This window comes from Rhinolophus sinicus, chromosome 14 (assembly GCF_057876585.1).
Source record: "Rhinolophus sinicus isolate RSI-liver-muscle chromosome 14, RSI-T2T, whole genome shotgun sequence".
In the NCBI taxonomy this organism is placed as follows: Eukaryota; Metazoa; Chordata; class Mammalia; order Chiroptera; family Rhinolophidae; genus Rhinolophus; species Rhinolophus sinicus.
Genome location: NC_142514.1, coordinates 84,755,971 through 84,769,661, shown reverse-complemented (window position 1 = coordinate 84,769,661; position 13,691 = coordinate 84,755,971). Strand labels below are relative to the sequence as shown.

At 37.3% G+C, this 13,691-nt stretch overlaps 1 protein-coding gene across 1 annotated transcript in view; it reads right to left on the bottom strand.

Moving 5' to 3' along the window:
• Positions 1–279: 279 nt before the first annotated feature.
• Positions 280–13,691, bottom strand: part of ELOVL2 (ELOVL fatty acid elongase 2) — an 84,715-nt gene continuing 71,303 nt past the window's right edge. Inside the window, exons 4-8 of the mRNA XM_019752346.3 lie at positions 10,811–10,888; positions 6,888–7,059; positions 4,161–4,285; positions 3,544–3,678; positions 280–1,295 (exon numbers count right to left, since the gene is read on the bottom strand). Coding sequence (XP_019607905.1) covers positions 1,167–1,295; positions 3,544–3,678; positions 4,161–4,285; positions 6,888–7,059; positions 10,811–10,888 — 639 coding nt within the window. The 3' untranslated portion in view covers positions 280–1,166. The remainder of the gene's footprint in view (positions 1,296–3,543; positions 3,679–4,160; positions 4,286–6,887; positions 7,060–10,810; positions 10,889–13,691) is intronic.

The window sequence follows — 13,691 nt, the reverse complement described above, 5'->3', positions numbered from 1 at the left end:
GTGCACCTCATGACCAGCTCACAGCTCAGCGTTGAAATCTTTCCACAGTCCTCTAATTTTTCCTTCCAATTTTCAAAAACTTAACCCGCAAAGAGTGATAGCAGGGATTTGGGAACAATATTCACACACAGGCTCACAAGAACTAGTTGACAAATTCAATGTCTATCTGCCCCGATTGCTCTGTTAATTCTGATTTGTAAGTATCCCAGTGGCGTATTATTCTAAGGAAAATGGCAGAGGGGGCGTGAGTCCTTGTTCAGAAAGAAATGAGCAGCCAGGTTGAGATTTTGCTTTTTAATACTGAGTATTGTGTCTGTCTATTATCTTAACTGGGGCAACTGAACACAAGAGGTAGATGTGAATAATTAAAGAAACCAAATTAAAACTGAGGAACAACTCCTATTCAAGACCCCTGAGCTATGAGGGTTTGGCAGAAGATTTTTTTTTCTTAGAAAAACTAATCTTCAAAATAAAACAATACAAATTTCATTACCATATCACTAAGTTGAGAATTAGGAGTGGCTATTGGAATTTGACAGACTCTAAGAGACAGAAAAGTTTTGCTACATTTACCATTTATGATGCCATTCTAATATTTTCTGGGGTTGATTCCTACCATGTTTCCCCCCAAATAAGACTGGGTCTTATATTAATTTTTGCTCTGAAAGATGCATTAGGGCTTATGTTCAGGGGATGTCATCCTTAAAAATCATGCTAGGTCTTATTTTCAGGGAAACACGGTAAAGGAACAAAGGGACTAATTACTTTATACACTGACAATTATTGCTTAATATAGATTAGAACATACCCTGTATTTAGAAGATAATTAACATTGTTTTAAACATTTTAATGTTAACAAAACTCTTAACTTTTAATTTGAAGACTTGCTGTGAAAAACAATGCTTCATGTTTCCTGGCTTTGATGTATATAAGGCATTGTAAAGACAGTTTTTGGTGAGTGGTTAAGTTTGGGGGGAGGGAAGAGGAGGGGGGATGGAGAGAGAAATTGTACCAGTTCTGAGGTCTACAGAGTTCAGCCTCACCTCAATGCTAACAGAAGCATTCAGTTAACAACCTAACAGCAAGATATTAATACATTCTGGGTACAAATGATTTATAAACTCAAAAGAAATTAGTTTATGCTAAAACATATGTAAACTCGATGTTTACTGTGCTTTCTTGCTTATTACTACTCCGTTAGTTGCAGTGATGTAGGCTTTGGAAAAACCATTCTTAACTTGTTTCCCTGCTGGTGACTCTTCCATCTCTTTCTTCATTGGCTTTTTTCGATATGTCTGTTGGATGTGTATAGTTTGAAGAGAAAAAGAAAGAAAAAAGGATTCTTTAATAAGACCTTGTCTTTAACATGGCATATAGTATAAAACAGTGCATGATTTTCTTGGGTACTGAACTTTCTAATAAAAATTCTTGTTTTTAATATGACAACTTTTAAGCTTCTGGTTAAAAAAATAAATAGGGTAAAAACAGGACATGTGAATGAATTTCAATGAAAGATTGTTTCTTTCACCTTATCTATAATAGGATAGTATTTATATGTTATATATTATGGAATAGCATTCAATTTATTCTGCATTAGTTGCTTACTTAGAAAGGATTTTTTTGAGCTTTTTTTCAATTGAGGTATAATTGACATACTTTAGTTTCATGCATACAACATAATGATTTGATGTTTGCACATACTGCGAAATGATCACCACAGTAAGTTAACATCCATCACCACATTAGACATTTTTCTTGTGATGAAAACTTTTAAGATCTACTCTCTTAGCATCTTTCAAATGTGCAGTACAGTATTAATAACTATAGATACCTCTCATTACCATGCTATACATTACATCCCCATGACTTATTTAAGGATAATTTTTAAAACAATTCCAGTAAAAACAGTGCTGTTATTTTAAAAGTACTAGTACCTGGGACTTGGGCTTGATATGAGTTTTGGCATATCTTTGCTATTCTGACAAAATACCTGATCTCATCTCATTTTTACCTTTTTAAAAAAATTTTTTTTAAAGCAGTGGTGTTAAGGGTTAAGACTAACAGAATATATTCACCTTTAAAGGACTAGATTCAGTTGACCCAACATGTAGGGTTAAAGCTGTGAGTGCCACGTGCCGACCCCTGCTGGGCTATCTGCTTCTCTTCAAGTGCCAACAGTAAATGACTCCCTTAGCTTTCTTTTAACATTCAGCTTTTATTCCTTTTTGTGGCTTTGTTTGGTTCTATCAATGGTTATTTCTTTAGAAATTCTCAAAGGAAATGTTTATCTCTTATAAAAGACAAAGCCTAGCCAGTCCAATTTCAGAAACACAAGAGCTGAAAAGCTGTCAAAAGTTCAGTTCCCACAGTTGTACTCTGTATAAAACCACTATGGGTTGACTTTCAGCAAATGCAAACTAAAAAATCAGAAGGCACTTGTTGTTTGTCTGAAGAAGAAAATGCAGTTGAATACAATTTCAAAAGTATTGTTTTGAATAGAAATGTACGTTCCCATTTTTTTCATGAAGCTTTCTATGTCTCCAGCCCACAAAGGAGAGCAATTTCAAGTCTACATCTACCCGAGGCCTGTGCTGTTACAGCTTTCATCAGTTCTTGTGTAACAGTTGCTCTGAAATTGTATTTTGAAACTCTCTCCCATATAAATTGTTAATTAAAAAGAAAATGATGGGAGGCTGGGTGTCTCAGTGGTTGGAGTGCGGTGCTCACAACACCGAGGACACATGGACGAGTGAAGAGCAATGGCCTGAGCTTGGAGCTGGGCCACCAGTGGGCAGCCAGTTGGCTCTGGTTGGAGCACGTTGCTTATAACACCAAGGTCGCCAGTTCGAGGCCCATATGGGCCCATGAGCTGCACCCTCCATAACTAGATTGAAAACAATGATTTGTCTTGGAGCTGAGCTGTGCCCCCCCACAACTAGATTTAAAAACAAGGACTTGACATCCTGGAGAAACACACTGTTCCCCAATATCCCCCCCCCAAAACAACAACAACAACAACAAAAACACTTAAGAAAAAGTCAATGGGAACTTTCCACGCTGCTTTGCCTTAAAATAATTTTTTTTTTCCACATTATCAGTGAGTCTACAACATCACAGTAGCTGATGTGGAAATAATTTTTTAATCTTAAATTCATTTAGCCCATGTTTTTCTCCATTCATATAAATTTCCTGGGTCTGCTTACTATACAGTGTTTAACTTTCGGAATTCAGACCTTGGTAGCATGGTACAAATATATGATACCAGTGCATAATATTTCCGATAAAACTTAATATGCAGGCATTGAGAAATGTTGAACAGAATGGCCACCAGACTGTTACCAGTGGTTATCCTCTGAGGAGGAGGACCTCCTTCGGGAGAGGAGTTGGAAATGCAAGTTCCACTTTTTACTTTGTGCACCTCTATCACTGGAATTTACCAACAAGCCTGTGCTATGTAATATTTAATCGGTAAAATTAAACACATATATAATGCAAAAGTGCAGTCTACTAGGCTTTACTGCTGACGACTGACATTTAACTTACCTGGAAATAAAAATTTAAGAAGAGGATGACGAGTGTAAGCATGTAAGAAGACTGGAAGATGAGGCACCCAAAGGGGAAGCCACACGGTTTCACAACGGCGCTCATGGTATGCGTGATGGTGAGGACGAACTGCACCTGGGGGGGCGGCGGGAAGGGTGTCACTGAGCGGGACGCGGCCGGGCACACAAAGCCACTGCCAAGTTTTATGCTTTAGAAACCAACTACTCCTACTCCCTAAATTTTGCAGGAATAAAACAAATAAGAAAACACCAAAGCAGCGCACTATCCCATCCAGAAATTTTATTTAAAATTATATGAGTAAGTAGTTATAATTGCTCGTTAATTTTCTCATGGAAAAGTAGTTGAAATGACTTAGATAAAAATGATTTAACATCAACATTAATTTTAAAAGTATTCGTCTACATTTCAAAACAAGGAATAAGCTAACTGCACAGAGGACATTTTAACACATGAGGTTTCATTTAGGGGTAAAAATAGGCATCCTCATCACACATGGAAAAGCCTCTGGCCTCTGAGAGGGCTGAGACTGCTTTCCCCGCCCACGAGAACATTTATGAGCTTCCCAGGGAGAAGAGCTGAAAGGAGGGAGAACATACCAGTTGAGCCTGTGTGAGATATTTCTTCCACCAAAGGTACTTGTGCATTGATGGAAACACAGACAGTCCATAGTAGGAGTACATAAGAATGTGGATAAAACTGTTCAGAGTGGGTCCAAAGAAACCTGTGAAAGTACCATGTAAAAATTAATGCTCTTCTAGAAAGTAAGACTGTTCATTCTTTGTCCAGTGAGGTCCTTCCTGTGTGTCATGAGGACGATAACAAATATGGCACTAACAATCACACGGATGCACTCACCCCAGTTACTGGGCCATCGCTCCAGGATTCAGCAAATGTTGCCTAGACAGAAGCACTAACCTGGGACAGTGTTTCAGTCAGTGCCAAGCACACAGGTAACTCCTGATGTGCAAAGCTTTTACTGTTCCTTTAACTCATTACTATCAGCTAATTGGGGAGAAAAAGAAATGTTAGCTTAAAGCCGATGGCAGAATTTCTTTGAGAGGTGTCTTTGCTTTAGCTAAACCTTTGGTGAGCCATTTTGATTATAGAAAGAGAGCCTTCAGTGCATAACTGAGGAGCGTGCTCAAGAGTCAAGGAAAATAAGCTGCTCTTCATAATTATGTAAATAAAATCTATCTACAAGAAACCTAGGAGCCAGGATGCTGGGGAGGGTGAGAGAATATGGGGGGCTGGGAGGAGAGAAGGGCTGGCAGGATGAGAAAGGGCTGGGACTGAGGAGACTGGCCAGAGAGACCTTCCCAGTAGCTGGCCATCTCATGGACTGAGGACAAGGGACATCTGAAACCTAGTTGTAGGGTATTTGCTGTGCTGAGCTGTGCTGGGGCATTCCTCCCACCCGTCTTCATGAAATCTCCCCATAACTCAGCGTGGGTGAGTGGTGTTTCAGGACCCCAGGGAAAAAAGATGAAATTCTATGTTGGGTCAACTAAGGGTTGGAAAGACAGAGCTGCAAGAGGTAAGATGTCAGAGACAGATTATTTGTTGGAAACAGGGAACTCCCTGTTGAGGATTAAATCACTAAACATGGCAAGTGCCCGTCAGCATTCACTTTGTGTTGGGTACTGTTGCCTGTTAGCTTGGGATGCAGATGGCTGGCCTAGGAGTAATCAGTCCTTGAAGAGACTGCAGCTAGAGGAGCCCTATTAGCTATGGACCCCGGATACGTTACTTTGACTTCGGAAATTTTGATTTTCTCACCTGGAAAATGGGTATAATAATAATTACCTCTTAAGGCTGTGGTAGGATAGGGATAACATAATACTATATAAACTAAATTAAACATTTGCTGGCTAATTAATCAATTTAAATTCTCTAGCCTGGTTTTCCAATCCTAGATTAGAGATCTGGATAGATAAATGAAAACCAATGAATAGGAAACAAAGGAATAACGCCATGCATCTAGTGAGTCCTTAACAAACACTGGCTGAAATAACTGGTTCGGGCACTTGAATTTATATAAAAACACAAATACGGTTCAGAGTACCAGGGAGCACAATATTAGTGATTTTTTTTTTACCTACCTGAGTTTTCATTTCCATCGATTAATGAAAAATGAGTGGTTGCTGCTTATAATCTAGACTGAATAGAAATTGTCACACATAGTATTTTATTCATAGGAAATTTCCTTACATAGTGATTGAGAGTGACTTCTAGATCCTTAGTAATTTGTAATGAAACTTGAAAATCACAAAAATACTTAACCTTGATAACCGTCCTTTGGTGTTGATTATAATCTATATATTGATAACAGTGTAAGTCTATTATTGTCTTAATAACAAAACTAAAGAGACTAGATTCTGTCAGGCTAGGAGAGATGTGAAAGGCGTCTCTTTTTGCCCACTGCATTTCTTGATATTTCCTTCTCCACACTGTAGTTTAAATTTGCATTTCACCATCACTGATAATTCCAAATATCCTTGGTGTTTCAAAAAATGTCATTTCTACAAGATCCTAAATCCTAGGACAAAATCATTTTGACTTAAGATTTCACAGCTGTTCTGATTTTTCAAAAGTATTTTTAGATTCTTGGGTACAAGACAGTATCGAATAGAAAGTACTGTTCTCTGTAGCTCAGTGTTTCTCAAACTGCAGGTTGTAATGGACCCGTTAGTAAATCAGTGCAGTGAGAGTTGTCATCAGCTTTTTGAAAAAGTGAAAGAGAATGAAAACTAACAGTGCCTCATACAGAGCCAGGCTAAATACTGTCTCATGAAATTTTCGTTTCATACAAAATATATACATATGAGGGGTGCACTGGGTTGTGATGTATAAAAATATATTCCTTATTGTAGTTCTTAGTAAAAAAAAAAAAAAGAAAAGCCACTCTTCTGGTGACTTTAATGTGACTTTAATTTTTCAGAATGGAAAAAGAAGCCCTAAAAGTTGAAAGGACACCATCTGCATCACAGCCAAGTAGTGATTGTGGAAGGTGCTGTATTTCTCCAGCCCCAGGCGTTGGAGTAGCACTGCTCCTGTGGGGATACTGCTTCTGGCCACAGGAAATGCGGCGAATGGACAAGAAAATATTTTTAAATTTTAAAGTAATACTCTGATTCTGCCAGTATCAAAGACCATAAGCTAAATGGCCCCTGGCCAACCCGTGCTTCCCGGTGTGACAGAGCAGGCTGTGCGCTATGCGCTATGCGTGGCCTCCCTTCCCGCTCTGATCTGCTCAATACAGGAGACCCCTGAGGGGACTTGCAAGATTCATTACACAGAACTGACAAATTAACAAAATAACTTACTTTGCCCACAAGGTATCCAGTTCAAAACACACCACCAGATGTTAAACATAGAGGCATGATGGTATACATGAAGGAAAGTAATCTGACCAGTTTTTTTCCGCAAAACAAAGAAAATTGTGTCCAGGAATTCTATTAATTTGGAGAAGTAGTACCACCACAACACCTTGGCTACCTGTAAGAATCGGGAAAAAGAAGAGGTGAGCACGGAGAACGCCCTCGTGCTGCCCTCCCTCTCAGCATCCTGCCTGTCCTGTGCTTCGCTGGTGGCGTCTGTCTCAGACTACCGACAAAACTCGTTTTTCCTTATTCCCAGCAGCCCACTCTACTCTAGTGTTATCTTTCCAAGGTACATATCTGATCAAGTGGCTCCTCTGCACCTACAGAACCGAGTCCACGGTTCCGTGCTTCATGCAGGATGGTCCTTGGACTTGTGCTGGCGCCGTTCCCACCCTCCTCCCAGCACAGCACCCGGCACCCACGTGCTTCTCAAGTGGTGTCTGCTCACTGTCCCTGAGCCCTGCTGCCGCTGTGCGCTCTGCCTCTGCACACTCTCCTCCCTGCGTCCAGCACTCCTTTCCTTACCTCCCATCTGGCACGTTCCTAGTCATCCCTTATGAACACTCCCCTTAAAGACCACCCTTTCTCTGGAACTCTACCCAACCCTCTCCTTTCTGAATCAACCACTTCTTCACTTATATTCATTCCCAAATTGCTTTATGCCTCTATTTTAATACCCATAATGTAGTTGGTGTTATGAAAATATCTTTTCCAACAGATTGTAAGTCACTTGAAGGCAGAGACTGCCTCACCCTTGCTCAGTGCCCAGCACTCAATAAAGCACTACGGTTTGTTACACTAGATTTTTATTTTTCTCTATTTCTCCAATGGACGTGTTTTGTCTCTTAAAATTATACTACCCATGAACAGCCTGTGACTACTTCTTTCGTGTCTCTTCCTTAGAAGATTAAAAATCAAGACGCTCTGCTTCCTCATTGACAGTAGGTCATGATAACCACTTCCATTCCCTCCTAAGTCCTTAGCACTAACATATAAACATAAGAGAAGACACTATGTAATAGGAACTTTAAAAACCAGAATATATGCTCTACTGTCTACTTCTCAAGAAGATAAGGTATAGTGGCATCCATCTTAACATTTAAGGGAATAAACCTTCAAAAATATTAAACCAAAAAACTATTAAACCATAAATACATACATACATACAATGACCTTTAGAGAATTGTACGGTATCCCAAAGTGCACTGGTCTATGATAATATATTAGAAATACAATGGATATAGAGAAATCTATATGTCCTACTTTTTTGTATGTTTACTTTCAAGATGTTTTAAAAACATACATCTTAAATATTTTAATGAAAAGTTTCAATCATCTTCTTTATTAATAACCCATGTTTTTTAGTATGGGAAATTTCAAACATTCCACAAATGCAGGGTGAATAAGTATAATGAACCCTCTGGTATCTATTGCTGAACTTCAAAATTTTCAATATGATTCCAACTTGTTGAATCAATTCTATTTCCCACCACTTTTTTAGGGGGAGTGTAGCATATAAAAAAATCCAAAGTATTGTATTATTTTATCTATAAAAACTTCTAATAAATAGGGAGACTTTTTTTTGTTTGTTTTAACATAACAACCATGACATTATCTAGTAAAATTAGCAATTCCTCAATACTTTCTAATAGCCTAGTCCATGTTCAAATGTCTCAGAAATGTCTCTTTATAAATGATTTGTTTAAATCAGGATACAAACAAGGTCCAGCTTGCATTTGTGATAATGGTTCTTAAGTCTTTTCTAATCAACAGCAGCCCCTCTCCTTGCTCCCCTTTTCTTTCATGTCTTTTATTTCTTCAAAAAGCTAGATCAGTTGTATAGAATTCCACTATTATGGATTTGGATGACTATCTTCCTACCATGTTTCCCCGAAAATAAGACCTAACCGGACCATCAGCTCTAATGTGTCTTTTGGAGCAAAAATTAATATAAGACCCGGTCTTATAAGACCCAGTATTATATTATATTACATTATATTATATATTATATTATATATTACATATATTATATTCCCGGTGTTATATTAATTTTTGCTCCAAAAGACGCATTGGAGCTGATGGTCCGGCTAGGTCTTATTTTGGGGGAAACATGGTAATGTTATTTAACTTTTCTATCCCCCGCATTTCCTGTAACTAGCAATTAGATTTAGAGGCTTGATTAGATTTAGGTTTAAAAATACTTCATAGGTGGTTCTGTGTACTTCCTATCACATCACATCAACAGGGACAGAATTGCTGATATTCATGAATACCCAGTTCAGGTGTTGTCAGTCTAATCCAATCATTATGAAATTTCCACTCAACATTTACCCAGTAGTTTTAGCATTTACAGATCACTGCTATCTAGATCCTTTATTTCACTAGGAGTTGCAAAATGGTGATTTTTATTCTTATTTACGTAATTTTTTTCTTGAGAGAAGAACTGTTCCTCTTTGTCCATTTGGAGATTCACATATGAAAGGCAAAAAAAAAAAAAGTTTGCTTCTTTAATTTTAATTTTTTTTTTTTTTTCCTAGAATGAGTTGGTGTTCTAGCAACTTTCAAAGGGTAGCCATGAGTTTTCTTTTAGGATCATTTTAAATTTGTGCTTTTAAAAATAAACTTAATACATTTCTATCCACTCCAGTCACTACTCTTTTTGACAATCAAATTGTTCCATATTTAGCAGTGGGAGCCCCTTCAAGGTGGCTCTTACAACTTTTTCTCATGATCCTAGCAGTCTTGGATAGTTCCCTTGTTTTCTGTCACAAGAAGTCCTAGATTCTTATTATCTACATTTCCTACCCAAACCAGGAATCAGCCAATTCTCTAAGAATCCTAATCTCCTAGGTGGAAAATTATGGTATTTAGAGAACACAATCTTGGGGATTCATTGCTCACTGTACTGGGTTGTCGCAGACTAAGCCTTTTTTATAGAGAGAGCTAAAAATAACACGTTTGTTTTAGAAAGAATAAAGTTCTGATATTTCCAATTTGAATCTATGATTACTGGGTTTCATTTAACTTTTTTATTGATAACTCCTTTCTTGTATGTTCAAATATTAGTCATGATATTAACATTATATACTTTATCCTACAGTGTACCTGTTGTCTCAATAAAAGCAATACCAACATTTTTATTAATAGCAACCAAAAAAATTACTGAATACTGTTAAGATATACCTCACTACGGATGTCCAGTCAGAACACTGTTTTAATGTTACTTGAAATAATTCTTTGTGTGGTTATGTCACCAACTTAATATATAGGTATATTCATTTATTTTGGTTTATTTTCAAGTTTTTTTGGGGAGGCTGCCCTGCTTTCTTTTTAGATTTAATTTTCTTTTATAATTATGTAAAAGACTTAATGGTTCCCAAATCCATTGTAAGACAAGGCACATTCAGAGAGTTTAGCTTCCATCAGTGTCCCCTCTGCCTTGTTCCCTGCCCGAAAAGGAAATCACTTAGTTAACTTTTGATTTACTCTGCCATTGTATCTTTTTAAAACCAAAAGCAAATACACACACATACAGTATTTATATCATTTCTTGCACAAAATGTACGATACTATTAAAACTGTCTACACAGGTTGCTTTTTTTCACATATCCTGGAGATGATTCTGTAACAGCAGAAATCTTCCTCATTCCATTTTGAAAGGGATTCATTACATGGATATCCGATGGTTGATTCAGTCAGTCTCCCATAGTTGGACATTTGGAAAACATTTTTGTTACCATTTCTATTAGAACAGGAATCCCTTTCTTATCTAATCCCAGCCCCCACCCTCATATCTAGAAAGAGAAAGCTTTCTCCTTTCCAATGAGAAATAGTTACAGGTGGTTGACTTGCTTCTCATGACTCACCCGGGTATCGGCTTCTCCTGCACTGGCAAGATTCTGACACTGTAAGTTGTAGCCTCCTTCCCAACTGGACAGAATAAGCTGCCAAAGAAACAAGAAAGAGGGGAGGGAATCAACACAAGAATTTGGACAAAACTAAATTTCCCATCCATATTTCTAACTGGCATCTATTCAAGGTTTGAGTAGAAACTTCCCAGAACTTGACTTGATCCCGCCCTCAAACATTTATTATCAAAGGATTAATTCTTGCAAAGAACTGATATCAATGGTTATATTCCTTAATTAATATAATTTACTTCTAACCTTTTTTCTTTCTAAATTAAATCTAAAAGAAACATGATTTAGCTATGTTTTGAGGAACAAAATATTTTATGTTAGTAACTATCTAGTTATATGTTTCTATCAGTAAAACGTAGAATTAAATGTAAACAAATGTGAGGAAACTATACTAAAATTTTAATAATACTTTATATTGGCTTATACATAAATATTTCTCTTATTTATGAAGTACATATTATCATTTTTTTCTTTTTTTAATTAAAATTTATTGGGGTGACAATGGATAGTAAAATTACATAGGTTTCAAGTAGGCAATTCTGTATTACATCATCTATATATCACATTGTGTGTTCACTACCCAGAGTCAGTTCTCCTTCTATCACCATATATTTGACCCCCTTTAACCTCTTCTACTGCCCCCCTCCCTCCTTATCCTCTGGTAACCACTGAACTATTGTCTGTGTCTATTAGTTTTTGTTTCTTTATTTGTCTGTCTTGTTCATTTGTTGCTCTCAGTTTTATATACCACATATCAGTGAAATCATATCGTTCTCGACTTTTTCTATCTGACTTATTTCACTTAGCATTATAATCTCAAGATCCATCCATGTTGTCCCAAATGGTCCTATATCATCTTTTCTTACCGCTGAATAGTATTCCATTGTGTATATACACCACAACTTCTTTATCCATTCATCTATCGAAGGACATTTTGGTTGTTTCCATGTCTTTGCCATCGTAAATAAAGCTGCAATGAACATGGGAGCACACGTGTCTTTATGGATAAATGTTTCAGATTTTTTTTGGTAGATACACAGGAGAGGGATTGCTGGGTCATATGGCAATTCTATTCTTAATTTTTTGAGGAACCTCTACACTGCCTTCCATAGCGGCTGCACCAGTCTGCATTCCCACCAACAGTGTATGAAGGTTCCTTTTTCTCCACAGCCTCTCCAACACTTGTTACTATTTGTCTTGTTGATGATGGCCATTCTGACTGGGGTGAGGTGATATGTCATTGTGGTTTTCATTTGCATTTCTCTGATGATTAGTGATGCTGATCATCTTTTCATATGTGTATTTGCCATTTGTATGTCCTCTTTGGAGAAATGTCTCTTCAGGTCCTCTGCCCATTTTTCAATTGGGTTGTTTGTTTTTTTGTTGTTAAGTTGTATGAGTTCCTTATATTTTTTGGATATTAGCTCCTTATTGGAGGCACTGTGTGCAAATATCTTCTCCCATTCAGTTGGTTGCCTCTTTATTTTGTCAACGGCTTCTTTTGCTGTATAGAAACTTTTTAGTTTGATATAGTCCCATCATTTATTTTAACTTTCACTTCCCTTTGCCTTTGAGGTCAAATTCATAAAATCCTCTTTGAACCCAAGGTCCATAAGTTTAGTACCTATGTTTTCTTCTATGCAGTTTATTGTTTCAGGTCTTATGTTTAGGTCTTTGATCCATTTTGAATTAATTTTGGTACACGGTGACAGATAGCAGTCTAGTTTCATTCTTTTGCACGTGGCTATCCAATTCTCCCAGCACCATTTACTGAAGAGGCTGTCTTTTCTCCATTGTATGTTTTTGGCTCCTTTGTCGAAAATTACCTGTCCATATTTATGTGAGTTTATTTCTGGGTCTTCAATTCTCTTCCATTTGTCTGTGTGTCTGTTTTTCTGCCAATACCATGCTATTTTGATTATTGTTGCTCTGTAGTACAAGTTGATGTCAGGGGGAGTGTGATACCTCCAGAATTATTCTTTTTTCTTAGGATTATTTTGACTATTCAGGGTCTTTTGTGGTTCCATACAAATCTGATGATGTTTTGTGCCATTTCTTAAAAAAAAATGCCATTGGGATTTTTGATGGGGATTGCATTAAATCTGTATATTGCTTTGGGTAATATGGCCATTTTAACTATGTTTTTTATTTTTTTATTTTTTGTCTTAATTGGGGAATATAGGGGAACAGTGTGTTTTTCCAGGATGTCAAGTTGTTGTTTTCAATCTAGTTGTGGAGGGTGCAGCTCACTGGCCCATGTGGGAAACGAACCAGCGACCTTGGTGTTATGAGCACCACACTCCAACCACTGAGCCAACCGGCCAACCACCACGGCTCAGCCCCAAGCTCAAGCCGTTGTTTTCAATCTAGTTGTGGAGGGTGCAGTTCACTGGCCCATGTGGGAATCAAACCAGCAACCTTGTTGTTAAGAGCTCGCGCTCTAACCCACTGAGCCATCCGGCCGCCCCTATGTTGACTCTTCCAATCCATGAACACGAAATGTCTTTCTATTTCTTTGTGTCTTCTTCAATTTCTTTTTAAAATAACTTATAGTTTTCAGTGTATAGGTCCTTCATCTCCTTGGTTAAGTTTATTCCTAGGTATTTTATTCTTTTTGTTGCAATTGCAAAAGGAATTTTTTAAAAAATTTCTTTATCTGAGATTTCATTGTTAGTAGATAGGAATGCAATGGATTTTTGTACATTGATTTTGTAGCTGTCAACTTTACTGTATTCGTTTATTGTTTCTAATATTAGGTTGGTTTTTGCAATGTAACCTTTTAAACCGTAATTACTTTTGCACCAACCTAATAGCTTTTTGTGGAGTC